The 19,917-nt window shown below is 44.1% G+C and overlaps 1 protein-coding gene across 1 annotated transcript in view; it reads right to left on the bottom strand.

Annotated features, from left to right (window-relative positions):
• The window catches only part of MRE11 (MRE11 double strand break repair nuclease), a 314,955-nt gene that overhangs the window by 267,984 nt on the left and 27,054 nt on the right, over window positions 1-19,917 (bottom strand). Inside the window, exon 4 of the mRNA XM_075337495.1 lies at window positions 12,485-12,645. Coding sequence (XP_075193610.1) covers window positions 12,485-12,645 — 161 coding nt within the window. The remainder of the gene's footprint in view (window positions 1-12,484; window positions 12,646-19,917) is intronic.

Genomic DNA, 19,917 nt, shown 5'->3' with positions numbered 1-19,917 from the left:
AACTGTAAAGCGCAGGGTTAAATTTTCCCCTCAAAACATAGTCTATGAATTTCCCTGAGTCACATGAGGCGTCTGTGCAAAATTTCATGATTATAAATGAGATGGAGCGGATTCCTTTAGTGGACACTCACACACACTCAGCTTTATATATTGGATTTATAAAAAACATTTTTTACAAAAAATATACATTTTTGAGCTTTCTTCTAATTTATATCTGTTTTTTGGAAACTTTGATGACAATGCAACTAATAAATTACCGTACTTTGGTTTAGTTGCCCTTTTTTATTTTATTTTTATTTATTTTTTTTTTTTTAAGTATAGTTTTGACAAAAAAAGTTCTTGAAAAGGAATCTATCTTGACATTAAGATCTTTTTTCCAGCAGGAGATCCTTCTCAGTCCATTAGTAATCGAGCCCTTAAATGTAGCCCATAATTGGATAAATCACCATTTTGCAGGCGCCGGCACAGAGTGACATCGGGCTGCGGTTAATGTGACTCACATATATACCTCTCATTAGGCAGCTGCCGGCAAAAAATAATAGACTTGACATTAAGATACATTACTTATACCGGTCTGCATCACGCGGGGAATATAATTAAAGCTATAAAATTACTCCTATGATGTTGTCTGACCGAGCAAAAGCCATTTATAAGGCAAGAATAAAGTGTCACCAGTCACAGTGACATACATGTTACCAGAATCTAAAGCCAATTGGTATCACTAAATGGAAATGCTACTGTTCTCTGTTATCAGCCATTTCAGGCTAATGAGATTCTTACGGTTACGCTCTTCAATGAGATAACAAAAAAAGGGTTGCGTCTATTGTTTTGTATACGTTGACACTTATACATTTGAGTTGGTGTTGTGTAATACCATATGTCAGCAGCAGTGGCCGCTTAAACTGCAAGGCTCAGAGTGATCCACCGATCGCCAGGACTTTTTTTGCAAACATCGCCAACTGTCATGGCGGCGTCAGGATCTGTGGGGACTACAGAGTCTGGCACTTTGCCTGCTAACTTCTCTGATGTCTGTGATCATCGAAAGGCAGATCTGGCGTCGACCCACAGACTTGCAGTGCATAGGCAGGCTAGCAAGAGTTAATCCTTGCTGGGCTGCTTGTTAGTCTCCTTTGATCACATGCTGTGGGGGAGCCAGTCATAATTACTCCCCTCTTATATATGCCGGCTAGACCCTTACTTTAATGCCAGCTATAGCTTGTCTATACTGGTCTGGGGAGGTGTTATGATCCGGACTTACTAGTAGTTGTAGTACTTTATTGCTGTGAGCAATTCGGTTGTTTAACTTTTGTTGCTGCCTTTCTTCTCTTGCTTTTCTCCTTAGTCTCTTATTGTTTGTTTCTGTGAGTTTGAAGTGTCTGAGTTTTGTTTTTTCCCTACCTGTCTAAATTTGTGTTGCCATCACACTCCTGACCCTTCCTTTCTATGGGGGAGCAGTTTAGCTCTGTTCAGGATTATAGTAAAGGACTGGACTCTGGCATCCCCACCATCAAGAGTAATCTGGAGGTTATCGATAGCCTAGGGTCCCCTAGCGTGAGGGACACTATAGGAGCCCCATTATTCCTCGCTATCCTGCAGTCACATCATGAAAAGTAATCAGTTGATCACTAGTTAGTTCTCACGTAGAAAAGGAGTTCTCCAGATACTGAAGGGATATCTTTCTAGACTAGACACGTATAAAATTATAAACACATCATATTTGTCATTATACACCTTCAAGGAGAAAAAAATAAAAAAAAAAAACTCACCAGAAAACAGCCACCAGCCAACTCAGGTCAAAATGGCAATAGCACTCGCAGGATGCAGCTGGCCCACCACGATAGAGGTATAGGTAACAGGTGCAGAATACCGATGGAACAGCCACTCTCAACCTACCAAATCATGGAGGGGGTGGCTGCTGGTATTGAACACGCACACTAATAGGGTTTTACATAAGGCACCAGTCACACAGTGCTATTGCCATTTTGACCTGAGTTGGCTGGTGGCTGTTTTCTGGTGAGTTTTTTTTAATTTTTTCTCATTATACACCTTACAGCACTTTACAAATAGTTTATAAAAGTTAACATTTTAATACTACCAGTAACTTGGGTTGGTGAAAGTCGATGAGCACAACTCGTTTCGACCATGACCGTAATCTCTGGCCGCTGGACGGTGGGGATGAGAACTCGATTTCACGACCAAACTTTCCAAGCTGTTGTTTTGATTGGCCAGCCGGCATGAAGTCACATGTACGTAATGCTGCAATGAGGACGTAGCACCAGGCCGGCTAATAAAATCAAGGGCCAGAGATGCCGTCATTTAAGAGGAGAGTCTCGGGGCACTGGTCTAGCAGCCATAGATTTCTGTTAATGCACAGGGTCTTGAGAATCAATTTGCACCAAGGTGATCAATAGACATTTCCAAGTTTGCACTAGAGGAGGCCTCCGCTTTAGACCATCCTTACTTGTTTCAAGGGTCCATTAATATTTAGCTTTTCCCAGTGATCAGCGGCATTCCATGGGGAAACTTGACAGTACGTGGTCAACTTCCCTGCAGCACCCCCAGAGGGCAAGCCAAGTACTGCACAGTACCCACTCAAATCAATGGCCAGAATGTGTAAAAATAAATGACCAAACAAGTTATGCAGGAAGAGATGATAATTAATTGTAACCACTCTACACTATGGCCTGGAGATAAGGATCTTGAACACAGAACCAACAATATTAACTCCAAATTTTCAAATGGGGTATATGGAGATAAGCATTTTCAGTGTTTGTTTATTTTTTTCACTTACATGATTAGTAATGAGGGTCTCATAGACATCCACCCATTACTAATCTAGGGCTTAGTGGCAGCTGGCAACTGTCCTTAACCCCTTACATTACACTGATTGCCACCGCACTAGGGCAATCGAGGTGAGCTGCGTATAGTGCCAGGACTGTCACATCTAATGGATGCAACAATTCTGGGCGTCTGCAGGCTATTTTTAGGCGGTGAGGGGCAATAATCATGGGCCTCCGCAGCCTGAGAATACCAGCCCCCAGCTATCGGCTTTACTATGGCTGGGTATCAAAATTGCAAGGCACCGCACGCTGTTTTTAAAATTCTTTGTTTAAATTATGTGGGGGGTTTTTTAAAAAAAAAAGCCGCATGGGGTTCCTCTTATTTTGATACACAGAGAAAATAAACACACGGCTGGGGGCTGCCGTCTGTTTTATCTGTGCTAGGTATCACAATATGGGGGACCCTACGAAATGTTTTTAATTTATTTTACATTTTTACACCACCATAGGGGTGCAGACCGTGTGTGTGATTCCAAACAATCCCATAAGGTGTCACACAGGGTGGGGGCAGGGTCTGACTGTAAGCAATTACAGATGTATGAACTGCCAGTGGGCAGGGGAAGCCGTGAATATGTATGAGAGTTAATGAAGCAGTGTTACAGCCATGGTGAAGGTAAGCAAGCATAACGGTCCTGCTTTATTCCTTATTTTCTTTTTCCTTAAATTTTTGTCTTTATACTGGTGGCCGAACCTGTATATATATATATATATATATATATATATATATATATATATATATATATATATATATATATATATATTATATATATACATATACATACATATATATATATACATACACTGTGTTCCACATTATTATGCAAAAAATATTTTTTCATATTTTCCTAAATTAACTTTATGAATTGCAGTCATTGTTATTTTCCAGTCATCTACTATTCGAGTATAATTGAAATGTTTTTGATCAAACTGCCTATGAAAAAAGTATATTTTTAAAAATAATAAACACTCAAAATGCATGTTCCAAATTATTATGCACAGCAGAGTTTTCAACCTTTTTATTTTTATTTTGAAAAAGAAAATGGTCAATTGTGAAGTTATAAGCATTATCAGCTTATTACAGAATGAAATCAAACAGTTTTCAAGTCAAAACTTAATTCTAGGTGATGTTACATTTGCACATAGGACCCCTTGTTTGAAAGAAGCTTCTGAACTCTCATATCCTTTGAATTTGTCAGTTTTTGGATGGTTTGTGCTTCAATTGTTTTGCATGTGGACAGAATATCCTTCCAGAGCTTTTGCTTAGATGTGACCTGCCTCCCACCATCATAGACACTTCTTTTGATGATGCTCCAGAGGTTCTCAGTGGGGTTGAGGTCAGGGGAAGATGGTGGCCACATCATAAGTTTGTCCTCTTTTATGCCCATAGCAGCCAGAGATGCAGATGTGTTATTTGCAGCATGAGGCGGTGCATTATCATGCATGAAAATGATCTTGCTGCGGATTGTACGGTTCTTCCTCCTGAACCACGGCAGGAAGTGCTGTTTTAGAAACTCCACATAGATTATGGAGTTCATCTTTACCCCTTCAGGAATCCTAAAGGGGCCGACAATCTCTCTCCCCATGATTCCAGCCCAAAACATTACTTCACCTCCTCCTTGTTGACTCCTTAGCCATGTTTTCATGTGGTGTCCATCAACCAGCCATCCTCCACTCCATCCATCTGGACCATCGAGCATTGCACGGCACTCATCGGTGAACAAAACAGTTTGGAAGTCAGTCTTCATGTATCGTTTGACCCACTGGAGCCATTTCTGCTTGTGTGCAGTGGATAGAGGTGGTGACAGGATGGCTTACGCACAGCTGCAAACCTCTGAAGGACGCTGCTTCCTGTTGTTCGGAGGACGTTGGAGGCACCAGCAGCTTCAAAAACTTGTCTTCTGCTATGACGAGGCATTTTAGCAGCTGCTCTTTTAACCTGACGCAATTGCCTGTTGGAAAGAGTCCACAATTTCTCCTTATCAGCGCGCACACGCGTGTGCTGTGAATCAGCTACATACTTCTTGATTGTGCGATGATCACGATGAAGTGTCTTGGCAATGTTGATTGTAGTCATGCCTTGACCTAAATACTCCACAATTTGTTGCTTCTCAGCAGCCGACTCATCCTTTTTCTTTCCCATTTTGGCAAACAATGTAGTGGAACAGCCTTCTTACGTAGTCTTGCCTTTACTTGGAGACACCTTCCAAACTAATTTGCACAGGTATCTGCAATTGCTTTCAGTGATATAAAGAGCCCTGACACACATCACCAGCCATGAGTATAAATGACAAACAAAACATTTCTGACCTTATCACTCCAAAACTCTTTTTGCATAATAATTTGGAACACAGTGTGTATATATATATATATATATATATATATATCTATATCTATCTATAATTGCCTTATTCTGTCTGTCTGTCTTGCTCCAAAATTGTCGGATTGGCCGCTGAGCTCGGCCTGGCCCCGCCCCTCCACACAGATTGGCCGCTCGGCCCCGCCCCCCGCATGGATTAACCGTTTGCCAGGCCCACCTCCCATACGCGATGCCCGCTGGGCCACGCCCCCCCCGAGCGCGATGTCCGCTGGGCCACGCACCCCCTGCGCGCGATGCCCGCTGGGCCACGCCCTCCCGCGCGTAATGCCCGCTGGGCCACGCCCCCCATGCGCGATGCCCGCTGGGCCACGCCCCCCTCACACTATGCTTGCTAGGCCACGCCCCCTCGCACTATGCCCGCTAGGCCACGCCCCCCCGCACACGTTGGGCACCTGTACACCTCCCCCCAGGGCAACTCCTCCCATTATACTCCTCCTATTATAATCCTCCTATTATACTCCTCTCTGAGGGGTTTGCAGCATGGGGGATGCAGCACGATGGGGGGGTGCAGCATGGGGGGTGGACCACGATGGGGGGGGTGCCCAGAATGGGGGCTGAAACATGATGGAGGGTGCGCAGCATGGGGGATGGAGCACGATGGGGAGTGCGCAGCATGGGGGATGGAGCACGATGGGGGGTGCGCAGCATGGTGGATGGAGCACGATGGGGGGTGCGCAGCATGGGGGATGGAGCACGATGGGGGGCGCGCAGCATGGGGGATGGAGCACGATGGGGGGCGCGCAGCATGGGGGATGGAGCACGATGGGGGGTGCGCAGCATGGGGGATGGAGCACGATGGGGAGTGCGCAGCATGGGGGATGGAGCACGATGGGGAGTGCGCAGCATGGGGGATGGAGCACGATGGGAAGAGCGCTGCATGGGGGATGGAGCACGATGGGGAGTGCGCAGCATGGGGGATGGAGCACGATGGGGAGTGCGCAGCATGGGGGATGGAGCACGATGGGGGGTGCACAGCATGGGGGATGGAGCACGATGGGGGTGCACACCTCCCCCCAAAACACAGAAACACCGCTCTCACACACCCCCAGCCAGACAACACCCAGAACATGTACAGCGCCCTACACAAACACTTGGCAACTACACACAACAACATCTCTATATATAACAAAAATCATACATTAACTACACAATAAATTCTAGAATACCCGATGCGTAGAATCGGGCCACCTTCTAGTATATTATATATATATATATATATATATATATATATATATATATATTTATCATGACTCTTAAAAAAGAAAAAGGGAGGAAAAAAACAAAACTGAAAATTGGCTGCATTGGATATGGGGTTCAAATATTATGTAACTTCTTTCTTTTTTTCTGCATTGTAGTTTTTGAGGCCATTTTTCTCTGCTGCCGACATCATGTCACGTTTTCACCTTGAACATAATAAACTGAAAATACCTAGGCTTCTTATGTCACTTTCTCTAGGTGACCTCCATCTCCGCGCTGCGCAGCTTTTATTAGCAGACTGAACAGCCGTGATTGCTGAATAATTGGAGTGTGAGCACATGGCGAACCTCATCAAGGCTTCTTCCTATCAATGGCTGCATGTATTAACTGCATAATTAAAGGGAATCTGTCACCAGGTTTTGCCATCTGAGACCAGCATGTTGTAGGGGCAGACACCCTGATTCCTGCGATGTGTCACTTACTGAGCTGCTTGTTGTGATTTTTATACAATCCTTGTTTTATCTTCTGCAGATCTAGCAGAGCCCTGAATGCTGAGCTGTGTATAACAATTTCCTTAGTGTGTATTGGAGCAACAAAAATAAATGGCAAAAGTGGATAGAAATTCACAACAAAAAAAAAAAAAAAAAAAAAACCAACATAAAAGCGTCGGACAAAATTGTCACCTTTAACTTAATATTTGGTTGCACACCCTTTACCCTTTGGAATACATACCTTCCATCAATCGCTTCCTATAACAGTGCACAAGCTTCTTACTCCTCTCACCTGGAATTTCGGACTCTTCTTTATAAACGGCTCCAGGTCTCTCATATTTGGAGGCGTCTTCTCTTCTCCCAACAGCAATTTTAAGATCTCTCCACAGGAGTGAAGGGGATTTAGATCCAGACTCATTGCTGCCACTTCAGGACTCTACAGCGCTTTGTTTCCATCCATTTCTGGGGCTTCTTGAAGTACAGTTAGGTCCAGAAATATTTGGACAGTGACACAAGTTTTGTTATTTTAGCTGTTTACAAAAACATGTTCAGAAATACAATTATATATATAATATGGGCTGAAAGTGCACACTCCCAGCTGCAATATGAGAGTTTTCACATCCAAATCGGAGAAAGGGTTTAGGAATCATAGCTCTGTAATGCATAGCCTCCTCTTTTTCAAGGGACCAAAAGTAATTGGACAAGGGACTCTAAGGGCTGCAATTAACTCTGAAGGCGTCTCCCTCGTTAACCTGTAATCAATGAAGTAGTTAAAAGGTCTGGGGTTGATTACAGGTGTGTGGTTTTGCATTTGGAAGCTGTTGCTGTGACCAGACAACATGCGGTCTAAGGAACTCTCAATTGAGGTGAAGCAGAACATCCTGAGGCTGAAAAAAAGAAAAAATCCATCAGAGAGATAGCAGACATGCTTGGAGTAGCAAAATCAACAGTCGGGTACATTCTGAGAAAAAAGGAATTGACTGGTGAGCTTGGGAACTCAAAAAGGCCTGGGCGTCCACGGATGACAACAGTGGTGGATGATCGCCGCATACTTTCTTTGGTGAAGAAGAACCCGTTCACAACATCAACTGAAGTCCAGAACACTCTCAGTGAAGTAGGTGTATCTGTCTCTAAGTCAACAGTAAAGAGAAGACTCCATGAAAGTAAATACAAAGGGTTCACATCTAGATGCAAACCATTCATCAATTCCAAAAATAGACAGGCCAGAGTTAAATTTGCTGAAAAACACCTCATGAAGCCAGCTCAGTTCTGGAAAAGTATTCTATGGACAGATGAGACCAAGATCAACCTGTACCAGAATGATGGGAAGAAAAAAGTTTGGAGAAGAAAGGGAACGGCACATGATCCAAGGCACACCACATCCTCTGTAAAACATGGTGGAGGCAACGTGATGGCATGGGCATGCATGGCTTTCAATGGCACTGGGTCACTTGTGTTTATTGATGACATAACAGCAGACAAGAGTAGCCGGATGAATTCTGAAGTGTACCGGGATATACTTTCAGCCCAGATTCAGCCAAATGCCGCAAAGTTGATCGGATGGCGCTTCATAGTACAGATGGACAATGACCCCAAGCATACAGCCAAAGCTACCCAGGAGTTCATGAGTGCAAAAAAGTGGAACCTTCTGCAATGGCCAAGTCAATCACCAGATCTTAACCCAATTGAGCATGCATTTCACTTGCTCAAATCCAGACTTAAGACGGAAAGACCCACAAACAAGCAAGACCTGGAGGCTGCGGCTGTAAAGGCCTGGCAAAGCACTAAGAAGGAGGAAACCGAGCGTTTGGTGATGTCCATGGGTTCCAGACTTAAGGCAGTGATTGCCTCCAAAGGATTCGCAACAAAATATTGAAAATAAAAATATTTTGTTTGGGTTTGGTTTATTTGTCCAATTACTTTTGACCTCCTAAAATGTGGAGTGTTGTAAAGAAATGTGACAATTCCTACAATTTCTATCAGATATTTTTGTTCAAACCTTCAAATTAAACGTTACAATCTGCACTTGAATTCTGTTGTAGAGATTTCATTTCAAATCCAATGTGGTGGCAGGCAGAGCCCAACTCGCGAAAATTGTGTCACTGTCCAAATATTTCTGGACCTAACTGTATGTTTGGGGTCCTGCTGGAATGACCTAGGACACAAACCCAGCTTTCCGATACTGGGTGCTATATTGCGACCCCAAATCCTTTGGTAATCTTCAGATTTCATGATGCTTTGTACTACACACAGTCAGGGCTCCCAGTGCCAGAGGCAGCAAAATAACTCCAAAACATCTCTGACCTCCACCATATTTGACTGTAAGTCCGGTGTTCTTTTCTATGTAGGCCGCATTCTGTTTTTGGTAAACAGCAGAATGATGTGCTTTACCAGAAAGCTCTATCTTGGTCTCATCTGTCTACAATACACTTTCCCAGAAAGATTTTGGCTTACTCACATTTTGGCAAACATCAGTCTTGCTTTTTTATGTCTCTGTCAGCAGTGGGGTCCTCCTGGGTCTCCTTTATAGTGTTTCATTTTATTCACATGTGGACGGATAATTCACACTGACACTGATGCTCCCTAAGCCTGCAGGACAGCTTGAATTTCTTTGGAACTTGACTGGAAAAGCTTATCCGCCATTCGGACTATCCTGAGTTACAACCTTTCATCAATTTTTCTCTGCCGTCCTAGTCCAGGGAGATTAGCTACAGTGCCATGGGTTGCAAACTTCTTATGTTGCACACCGTGGACAAAGGAACATCAAGATCTCTGGAAATGGACTTGTAACCTTGAGATTGTGGATATTTTTCAACAATTTTGGTTTTCAAATCCTCAGACAGGTCTCTTCTCCTCTTTCTGTTCTCTATGCTTAGTGTGGCACACACAGACACACAATGCAAAGATTGAGTCAACTTCTCCCCTTTTTATCTGGTTTCAGGTGGGATTTCATATTGCCCACACCTGTTACTTGCCACAGGGAAGTTTGAATGAGCATTACATGCTTGAAACTAAGTTATTTACCCGCAATTTTGCAAAGGTGCCAACAGTTTGGTCAGGCCCGTTTATGAGGTTTTGTGTGAAATTATGTCCAATTTGAGTTTTCTTTTTTTGTGCTGTTCCAATAAACACAAAAAGAAATAGTAAACCAAGTGAATGCAGTAATTTTTGGGATAAATTCTTTTTTTTTTTTTTTGGAACAATTTCAATGGTGCCAACATTTTGTTTCTATGTTAGGTTTTGCCCATTAAATGGCCACAGTGTGAACATGCTCCTATACAATGCATGTACACTAGTGTTGAGCGGACCCGGATCCGGAAAATCCGGATCCACGCGGTTTGAGCGGCAGATCCGAGTTCGACCCGGATCCAGGTGCACGATCCGGTCTCTCTCTCTCTCGTTTTTTACACACATAAACACAATATAAATTCTTTTAAACGTTTTTACGCCTTCCTTTCCTGTTTTAGATCAATGAGGTAAAATGAGGTAAAATGAGATCAATGAGGTAAAACAAAAAAAAAAAAAAAACTTATGACCCCCTGAGTCATCATTGCCTATACGCCCGTTTTTTTTTGTCTGTTTGTGTCATTTGCGTCCTGTATTTTGTTAGGACCCAATTCAATATTCTAGTTGTGCCTCCTTTTTAAGTCTATTTTTACATGTACTCGTCTGTGCCATTTTGTTTTCTGCTTTGTGGACAGAATTAAATGATTCCAGATGTTTTTGGCCCAGTTATCAATTAGGACTTTTTAAAAAAGTTGCGAAATTTGAACAATCTTTCAGTCGCCCCTGATGTAGTTTTATGCATGGATTTTTATGTCTTTTGCAATATATTGACTTTTTGCTCAAAAACAGAGGGAAAAAGCCCTTGTTTTGATCTGGCCCCGAATTCATGAACCACGTTCTACTTTTTGATGAATTTGGCACAATAAATGTCAGAGAACACCTCAAGACAAACAAGAAAAACGACTTTAAAAAAACCTGTAAATGATGGGCCATGGGGTCCAATTTCTTGTATGGGTTTTTGGTTTGTTTTTTTTTGTCTTGACTTTTTTGGCGATAAATTCTTCAAAATGAATTTTTTGCAAAATAAAAAATAATGCTCTGTAATTGTTTTTCTTTGTCTTTTACCTTTTATACAACTTTCTAATAAAACAAATTGCTAAAATGCTGCTAAAATTTGCACAACAAAGTTCAGGAGTCTGTAGGATGGTGGAATGGAGTACGTTGGCCCAAAAAGTTTGAGACTTTTTAAAAAGTTGCAATTAAAGGACATTTGTCAGCAGGTTTTTGCCATTTAATCTGAGAACAACATGATGTAGCTGCAGAGACCATGATTCCATTGATCTCTTATTAGGCTGCATCGTTTCAATAAAATCAGTGTTTTATCAAAAGAAGATTATCATTACAGGACTAGGTGTCTTGTGCATCTTAGTCCAACCCGCTCCCACCACTGATTAGCACCTGTTGGTTAGCACCTTTCTGTCAATGCACAGTGTACACAGCAAGCTGCCAATCAGTGGTGTGGGCAGGGTTATAGACAGAAATATGCCAATCAGTGGTATGGGTGGGGTTATACACAGAAAGCTGACAATCAGTAGTGTGGGTGGGGTTACAGACAGAAAGCTGCCAATCAGTGGTGTGGCTGGAGTTATACACAGAAAGATGCCAATCAGCGGTGTGGGTGGGGTTATACACAGAAATTTGCCAATCACCGGTGTGGGTGGGGTTATGCACAGAAAGCAGCCAAACCGTGGAAGGGTTTATAAACAAAAAGTTGCCAATCAGTGATGTAGGCAGTATTATAGACAGAAATTTGCCAATCAGTAGTGTGGGCAGGGTTATACACAGAATTTGCCAATCAATGGTGTGGACGGGGTTATACACAGACAGCTGACAATCAGTGGTGTGGACAGGGTTATACAGAGAAAGTTGGTAATCAGTGGTATGGGTGGGGTTATACACAGAAAGCTGCCAATCAGTGGTGTGGACAGGGTTATACACAGAAAGCTGCCAATCAGTGGTGTGGGTGTGGTTATACACAGAAATTTTCCAATCATTGATGTGGGTTGGGTTATACAGAGCTCAGCATTCCGAACTCTGCTAGATCTGCAGCAAAAACAACTGTGATTGTATCAACATGACAGCAAGCAGCCCAACAAGTGATATATCGCTGGAATCAGGCTCTCAGCCCCTACTTTATGCTGCTCTCAGATTACAAAGCAAAAAAGTGCTGACACAGACCCTTTAATTTCGAAAAAATCTGGAAATAAATCACAGCCCTCAATGAAGAAAACCAGGTGAACATTTAAACAAAAAAGATGCAAATAATCAAAAATAGGTTTAAAACATTCCAAACTAAACAAAAAAAGGTGCAAATCGAATAAAGAAATGGGGCCCATGTTTTTCTGCATCAAAGAACACGCTGAACCTGCACAGCATAAGGCAGATATACCGCTGGAGATTTGTGGCAATTGTTTGCAATTTTCCTGCTGCAAAAACACTGAGGATGAACCCCAAAATCGTGGTTTTAAAATAAAAAAAACAAACAAAAAAAAGGGTTAATTCCTGGCACTTACTTGCTGTAGCTAAAATTCACAGACTGATCACTGATGACCTCAAACCGGACGGGCCGATCGCCCATGCAGTACTTCCGGAGCAGCTCCATACAGGTATGTAGAGTTTTACGGGAAGGTTTGTTATCGTGGAACAGATCTCCCCCGAGCAGCACAAAGTCCACCTGCAGAGAGAATATGGATGTAAGACTATAAAATATAAATATATATAACTATAAAATACGCTGAGCCCACCAAACACCAACATTAGGCGCACGTGGTTGACTTCTCTCCTGTAGACCACATTTAAGGGAACTTTCTTAAAACCTCTTTGGTTCATGTAGTTTTTAATTTTACAAAAAGTCACTGAAAAGATAATTTATTTGGGCAGGATCTGGACAGCGTCGTGGCTAGCCTTTTTCTTCTTCTGGAGCAACGATTTAGTCTGCTGCCCCTCGCCGAGTTTCCAAGCAGCTTGATACCCCGCTAGCCCTGAAAGCTTAGCCCAGGCTTTGCCAGTCTAGATTCCCACAAAGATCCACCGCCACTTCCTGTAGAGAGACAAGTCCCCGCCATTATTTGCCATAGAGAGAAAAGGCCCGACATACTGCCACTGGTAGAGACAAAGACTCAACTCCACTTTCTGGTTAAAGACAATCACCTGCCCTTATTCCCGTAAAGAAATAAAGACCCGCCCCCACTCTCTACAACGAGACAAAGACCCGCCCCCACTCTCTACAACGAGACAAAGACCCGCCCCCACTCTCTACAATGAGACAAAGACCCGCCCCCACTCTCTACAACGAGACAAAGACCCTCCCCCACTCACTACAACGAGACAAAGACCCGCCCCCACTCACTACGAGACAAAGACCCGCCCCCACTCTCTACGAGACAAAGACCCGCCCCCACTCTCTACAACGAGACAAAGACCCGCCCCCACTCTCTACAATGAGACAAAGACCCGCCCCCACTCTCTACAACGAGACAAAGACCCTCTCCCACTCACTACAACGAGACAAAGACCCGCCCCCACTCACTACGAGACAAAGACCCGCCCCCACTCTCTACGAGACAAAGACCCGCCCCCACTCGCTACAATGAAATAAAGACCCACCCCCACTCTCTACAACGAGACAAAGACCCGCCCCCACTCTCTACAACGAGACAAAGACCCGCCCCCACTCTCTACAACGAGACAAAGACCCGACCCCACTCTCTACAACGAGACAAAGACCCGACCCCACTCTCTACAACGAGACAAAGACCCGCCCCCACTCTCTACAACGAGACAAAGACCCGCCCCCACTCACTACAACGAGACAAAGACCCGCCCCCACCCTCTACAACGAGACAAAGACCCGCCCCCACTCTCTACAACGAGACAAAGACCCGCCCCCACTCTCTACAATGATAAAAAGACCTGCCCCCACTCTACGAGACAAAGACCCGCCCCACTCTACAACGAGACAAAGACCCGCCCCCACTCGCTACAATGAAATAAAGACCCGCCCCCACTCTCTACAACGAGACAAAGACCCGCCCCCACTCTCTACAATGATAAAAAGACCTGCCCCCACTCTACAACGAGACAAAGACCCACCCCCACTCTCTACAATGATAAAAAGATCCGCCCCCACTCTCTACGAGACAAAGACCCGCCCCCACTCTCTATAATGCTACAAAGAACCGCCCCCACTCTCTACAATGATACAAAGAACCGCCCCCACTCTCTACAATGATACAAAGACCCGCCCCCACTCTCTTCAATGATACAAAGACCCGCCCCCACTTTCTACAATGAGACAAAGACCCGCGCCCACTCTCTACAATGAGACAAAGACCCGCGCCCACTCTCTACAGCGAGACAAATACCCGCACCCCACTGTCCATGGAGTAAAAGACCTGCCCCCTATTTTCCACAGAGGCTAAAAGACCCGCCCCACTTTCCATAGAGTAAAAGACCTGCTCCTACTTTCCACAAAATGTAAAAGACCCACCGCCACTTTGCAGAGAGAGTCAAAGACCCAACCCCACTTTCTATAGCGTAAAAGACCCACCCCCACTACAGAGTAAAAAACCTGCCGTCTCACTTTCCACTGAGACAATGACCCGCCCCTACTTTGTAAAGAGAGTAAAAGACCCACCTGTTATGATCCGGAACCATGGAAGACCACCACAAATCATTGGTAAAAGGTGACAAGAGCATTTTGGCAACTAATCTGGCCGCCATCCCCTTACTAACCATCACAACTAGAAGTAGCCGAGGGGTGAACTAACATCCTGTGCACTGCGAACCCAGCCGGAGAACTAACTATCCTAAAGGAAGGAAAGATGAATAACTCTCTGCCTCAGAAAATAGACAAGAATAACAAGCCCCACACATTCAAAGACTGCGGTGATATAGGAAAAACACAATACACAGATAGATGACAGGATTAGCAAAACATGAGGCCCCCACTGACTAAAATAGGAAAGGACAGGAAAGGGACTGATGGTGGCCAGAGTAAAACCATGCAAAATTCCAAATTCCGGATAGTACAAAAAGGCCCTCAGATCGCACGATCTGAACTCCGTCCTATACCAGGTGCTTTTCTCATACCAATGAACAGAAAACAAGAATCATAACAAATTCAACAAGCCACAAACACATGGACCCAAAGGAGCTATACTCCAAACAGAACTGCAGGCAGTTCCCCAGCCAAGCAACTGAGGGGAAAAACCCTGCATGCAAATAAACTGAAAACAACCAAAGCAAATGACAAACCCAGATAAGAGCAAAAGAACCAAACAATAAATATCCATTTCACAATGTACTGAAGCTGACGCCTACTGCGACGGGAATCCAGAATTTTTTCAACCTCATACTCCAGATCCCCTTGTACCAAAACAGGGTCAGGAGGCGCTGCTGCAGGAACTCTTGGCTCCACATGTTTCTTCAACAGGGACTTATGGAAGACATTGTGAATCTTAAATGACGCAGGCAGAGTCAAACGGAAAGATACAGGATTAATAATCACCGAAATCTTATAAGGTCCAATAAATCTGGGCTTAAATTTAAGAGATGGAACTCTCATAGGAATATTTTTAGAGGACAACCACACCATGTCCCCTACTTTAAACCGGGCATCAATAGTCCGACGCCGGTTGGCAAACTTTTGGGCAGTTTCTTGGGACTGAAACATTTTATCCACTACCTGCCCCCAAATCTGCTGCATTCTGTTGACCACCGAATCCACCCCTGGACAGTCAGATGCCTCAAACTGCCCTGAGAGGAACCTAGGGTGATACCCAAACTTGCAGAAAAAGGGGGACACCAATTTGGTAAAGCTAGCTCTATTGTTAAGGGCAAATTCAGCCAAAGGCAAAAACGAAACCCAGTCATCCTGATCCGCAGAAACAAAACACCGTAAATAGGTCTCCAGGGTCTGGCTAGCCCTTTCAGTCTGACCGTTGGTCTGAGGATGAAACGCCGAGGAGAAAGACAGCTGAACACCCAATTTGGAGCAAAAAATCCTCCAAAACCTGGATACAAACTGCACCCCTCTGTCAGAAACAATGTTTTCGGGAATACCATGCAAACGAACAACATGTTGGAAAAACAAAGGCACCAACTCTGATGAAGACGGCAACTTAGATAGGGGAACCAAGTGGACCATCTTGGAGAATCTGTCACAGATCACCCAAATCAGTCATTTTTTGAGAGACGGGAAGCTCTGAAATAAAATCCATAGAGATGTGCGTCCAAGGTTTCTTGGGTAGTGGCAAAGGCAATAATAGCCCACTAGAACGTGAACAACAGGGCTTGGACCTAGAACAAACTCCACACGACTGCACAAAACGACGGACATCCCGGGACAGGGAAGGCCACCAAAAAGAGTGTCTCACAAAATCCCAAGTACCAACAATGCCAGGATGACCCGCCAAAACAGAGCAATGAACCTCAGAGACAACTCGGTCTCTCCATTGGTCCGGGACAAACAGTTTCCCTGTAGGACATCTCTCAGGTTTATCCCCCTAAAATTCCGCCAGTGCCAACCGCAGATCAGGCGAAATAGCTGAGAAAACGACACCATCATTCAGGATAGTAGACAGTTCGACAACCTCCAAAGAGTCAGCGCAGAAACTCCTGGAGAGGGCATCGGCCTTAACATTCTTGGTGCCCGGCAAAAAAGAGACCACAAAATTAAACCGGGTAAAAAACAAAGCCCATCTGGCCTGCCGAGGATTCAACCTCTTGGCCGGATGTACTGTTATGATCCGGAACCATGGAAGACCACCACAAATCATTGTTAAAAGGTGAAAAGAGCATTGACAACTAATCTGGCCGCCATCCCCTTACTAACCATCACAACTAGAAGTAGCCGAGGGGTGAACTAACATCCTGTGCACCACGAAAGATGAATAACTCACTGCCTCAGAAAATAGACAAGAATAGCAAGCCCCCCACATTAAAAAACTGCGGTGATATAGGAAAAACACAATACACAGATAGATGACAGGATTAGCAAAACATGAGGCCCCCACTGACTAAATTAGGAAAGGACAGGAAAGGGACTGATGGTGGCCAGAGTAAAACCATGCAAAATTCCAAATTGCGGATAGTACAAAAAGGCCCTCAGAGGCCCTCAGATCGCACGATCTGAAGTTCGTCCTATACCAGGTGCTTTTGTCATACCAATGAACAGAAAACAAGAATCATAACAAATTCAACAAGCCACAAACACATGGACCCAAAGGAGCTATACTCCAAACAGAACTGCAGGCAGTTCCCCAGCCAAGCAACTGAAGGGAAAAACCCTGCATGCAAATAAACTGAAAACAAAAACAGCAAATGAAAAACCCAGATAAGAGCAAAAGAACCAAACAATAAATAAAGAGCAAGCACTTATCTGGGGTAGATGTGGTGTGGAGCAGGATGAAGCAGGCTGGAGATACAAAGAACAACTGACATCCGGCATAGCCTGCAATCAGACCAGGATTTAAATAAGCAGAGAGTTAGCAAAGGAAACGCCCATTGCACAACACACCTGGTCCAAGTCCAAACCATTCCTGGCCACCAGAGGGAGCCTCCCAGCAGCCAAAACATAACTAACATTCACAACAACCACCCCCAATTTCTACAGCAAGACAAAGACCCGCCCCCCACTTTCCATGGAGTAAAAGACCCACCCCCACTTTCCACAGAGGGTAAAAGACCCACCCCACTTTCCACATAGGATAAAAGACTTGCTCCTACATTCCACAAAGAGTAAAACACCCACCCCCACTTTGTAAAGAGAGTCAAAGACCTGCTCCCACTTTCCACAGTCTAAAAGGCCCTCCCCACTCCACAAAGACAAAGAATTGCCTCCACTTTCGACAGCGTTAAAAACCCACCCTCACTTCCTGTATATAAAGACCCACCCTCACTTCCTGTATATAAAAGACCCTCCATCACTTCCTGTATACAAAAACCCACCCTCACTTCCTGTATATAAAGACCCTCCCTCACTTCCTGTATATTAAGACCCACCCTCACTTCCTGTATATAAAGACCCACCCTCACTTCCTGTATATAAAGACCCACCCTCACTTCCTGTATATAAAAGACCCTCCATCACTTCCTGTATACAAAGACCCGCCCTCACTTCCTATATACAAAGACCCGCCCTCACTTCTTGTATTCAAAGACCCGCCCTCACTTCTTGTATTCAAAGACCCACCCTCAATTCTCATACACAAAGACCCGCCAGCACTTCCTGTATACAAAGACCTGCTCTCACTTCCTATATACAAAGACCCGCCCTCACTTCCTATATAAAGACCCGCCCTCACTTCCTATATACAAAGACCCGCCCTCACTTCCTATATACAAAGACCCGCCCTCACTTCCTATATACAAAGACCCGCCCTCACTTCCTATATACAAAGACCCGCCCTCACTTCCTGTATACAAAGACCCACCCTCACTTCCTGTATACAAAGACCGCCCTCACTTCCTGTATACAAAGACCCGCCTTCACCCCTGTAATCCATCTCAGTGCCGCTATGCTGGAGATGGATTACACTTGACCACAAACAGTAAACAAGTTAGACCATATCAGGGAGCACCTAGGCCCGGTACGTTGGAGGTATTTTCTGGGGATAGGAGCACATAACTTCTACATATATTGATTTGCAGATCTCATTTGATAAATATGATAGAGACAAATTTCAGAGACCACTTGAAAATAAATTTGCCATCTTGCCCAGGTTCCCCAAACCACCACCATGTATTTATTACTATGTAAATTCGTACCCAAACTAAGAAGCCCTTTTTATTGTTTATATTTTATTTAACCTATTTTTTAACTTTCTTAATTAGCGAGGGAATAATCATGGGGCATTAGTTCCCCAGACCAGTCATCCCACTAATCATGGTATCACGACGTGAAAGAGCGGTGGTGGCGCCACCGTGGACTCTTTGCAAATTTCTGCCTCCCAAACAATTGGGTGCTGGATATACATATAGCTGGGATGATTTAGGAAAAAAAATGATTAAGGACTGTGATTTTATCCCTTTAATCCGAAACGCGTCAAGTCTTATGGCGTATATTTTAGAACGTCTTGTGCAATGATTTTTTAAAGATGACATAATAAAGTTTTTGGATTTTACTACTTTGGAATTGGTGCTGGGTTCTCCCTCCTACTTCCAACTTGTCGTGATTTAGGGAAGCCTGCACTCGCAGGGGGTTGGACCGGATGGTCCTTGAGGTCCCTTCCAACTCTATCATTCTATGGGTGCACGCTCCCCCGGCTTCATCGGCACGGTGGCCAAGCTCAGGGAGGCCACGATGACATAGGTCAATGAAAAGGACTCGCTAGGTACGGTATTCATCTGGTGACAGATTGGGTGACCTGGGCAAACCAGTGGGATTCCTTCAAAATAAGATAAAAAGGTACTACATGCTGTGGCCACGAAAGTCGATGAAGCAAAACGCATCAAAATCTCATCATCCAACACACGAAAGCGTGAAAACCTATTAGACCGAAACTCCAGGCCGACAGTTTTGCTGTTGATTTTGCCGGAATTGAGCTCGTTAAATTACACACTCATCACAAGAGCTTCTTCGATGAAATATTAATGCTCACAGCTTTTTAGAAAGTCACAGACGGTCTTCAGATTGCAAAAAAGAAAAAAACCTTGTGAATAAGTAAGTAATGTGAGAGGAAGAAAAAAAGGAAAAACTCCTAAGAAATATTCTCACAATGCAATACAAACAAGTCTCGTCTATTCATCTTCTCGTCTCCGGCTCGCGAAGGAAAGTGGCAATAATTACAGGATGGAGGATACTTATTTATCTTCAAAAAGTCCCATACAATTGAGGACTACTCACAGGGAATGTGATGTGTGCGCTGTGCAGTTGAAAATGCAATTAAACCAAAAGGTATATAAAAAAAAAAAATAAAATACAAATGGGTTTTCGGTTTTTGCT

Source organism: Anomaloglossus baeobatrachus, chromosome 2 (assembly GCF_048569485.1).
Source record: "Anomaloglossus baeobatrachus isolate aAnoBae1 chromosome 2, aAnoBae1.hap1, whole genome shotgun sequence".
Taxonomy (NCBI): domain Eukaryota; kingdom Metazoa; phylum Chordata; class Amphibia; order Anura; family Aromobatidae; genus Anomaloglossus; species Anomaloglossus baeobatrachus.
Note: the sequence above shows the minus strand (reverse complement) of the source record. Positions and strands in the feature narration are given on the sequence as shown.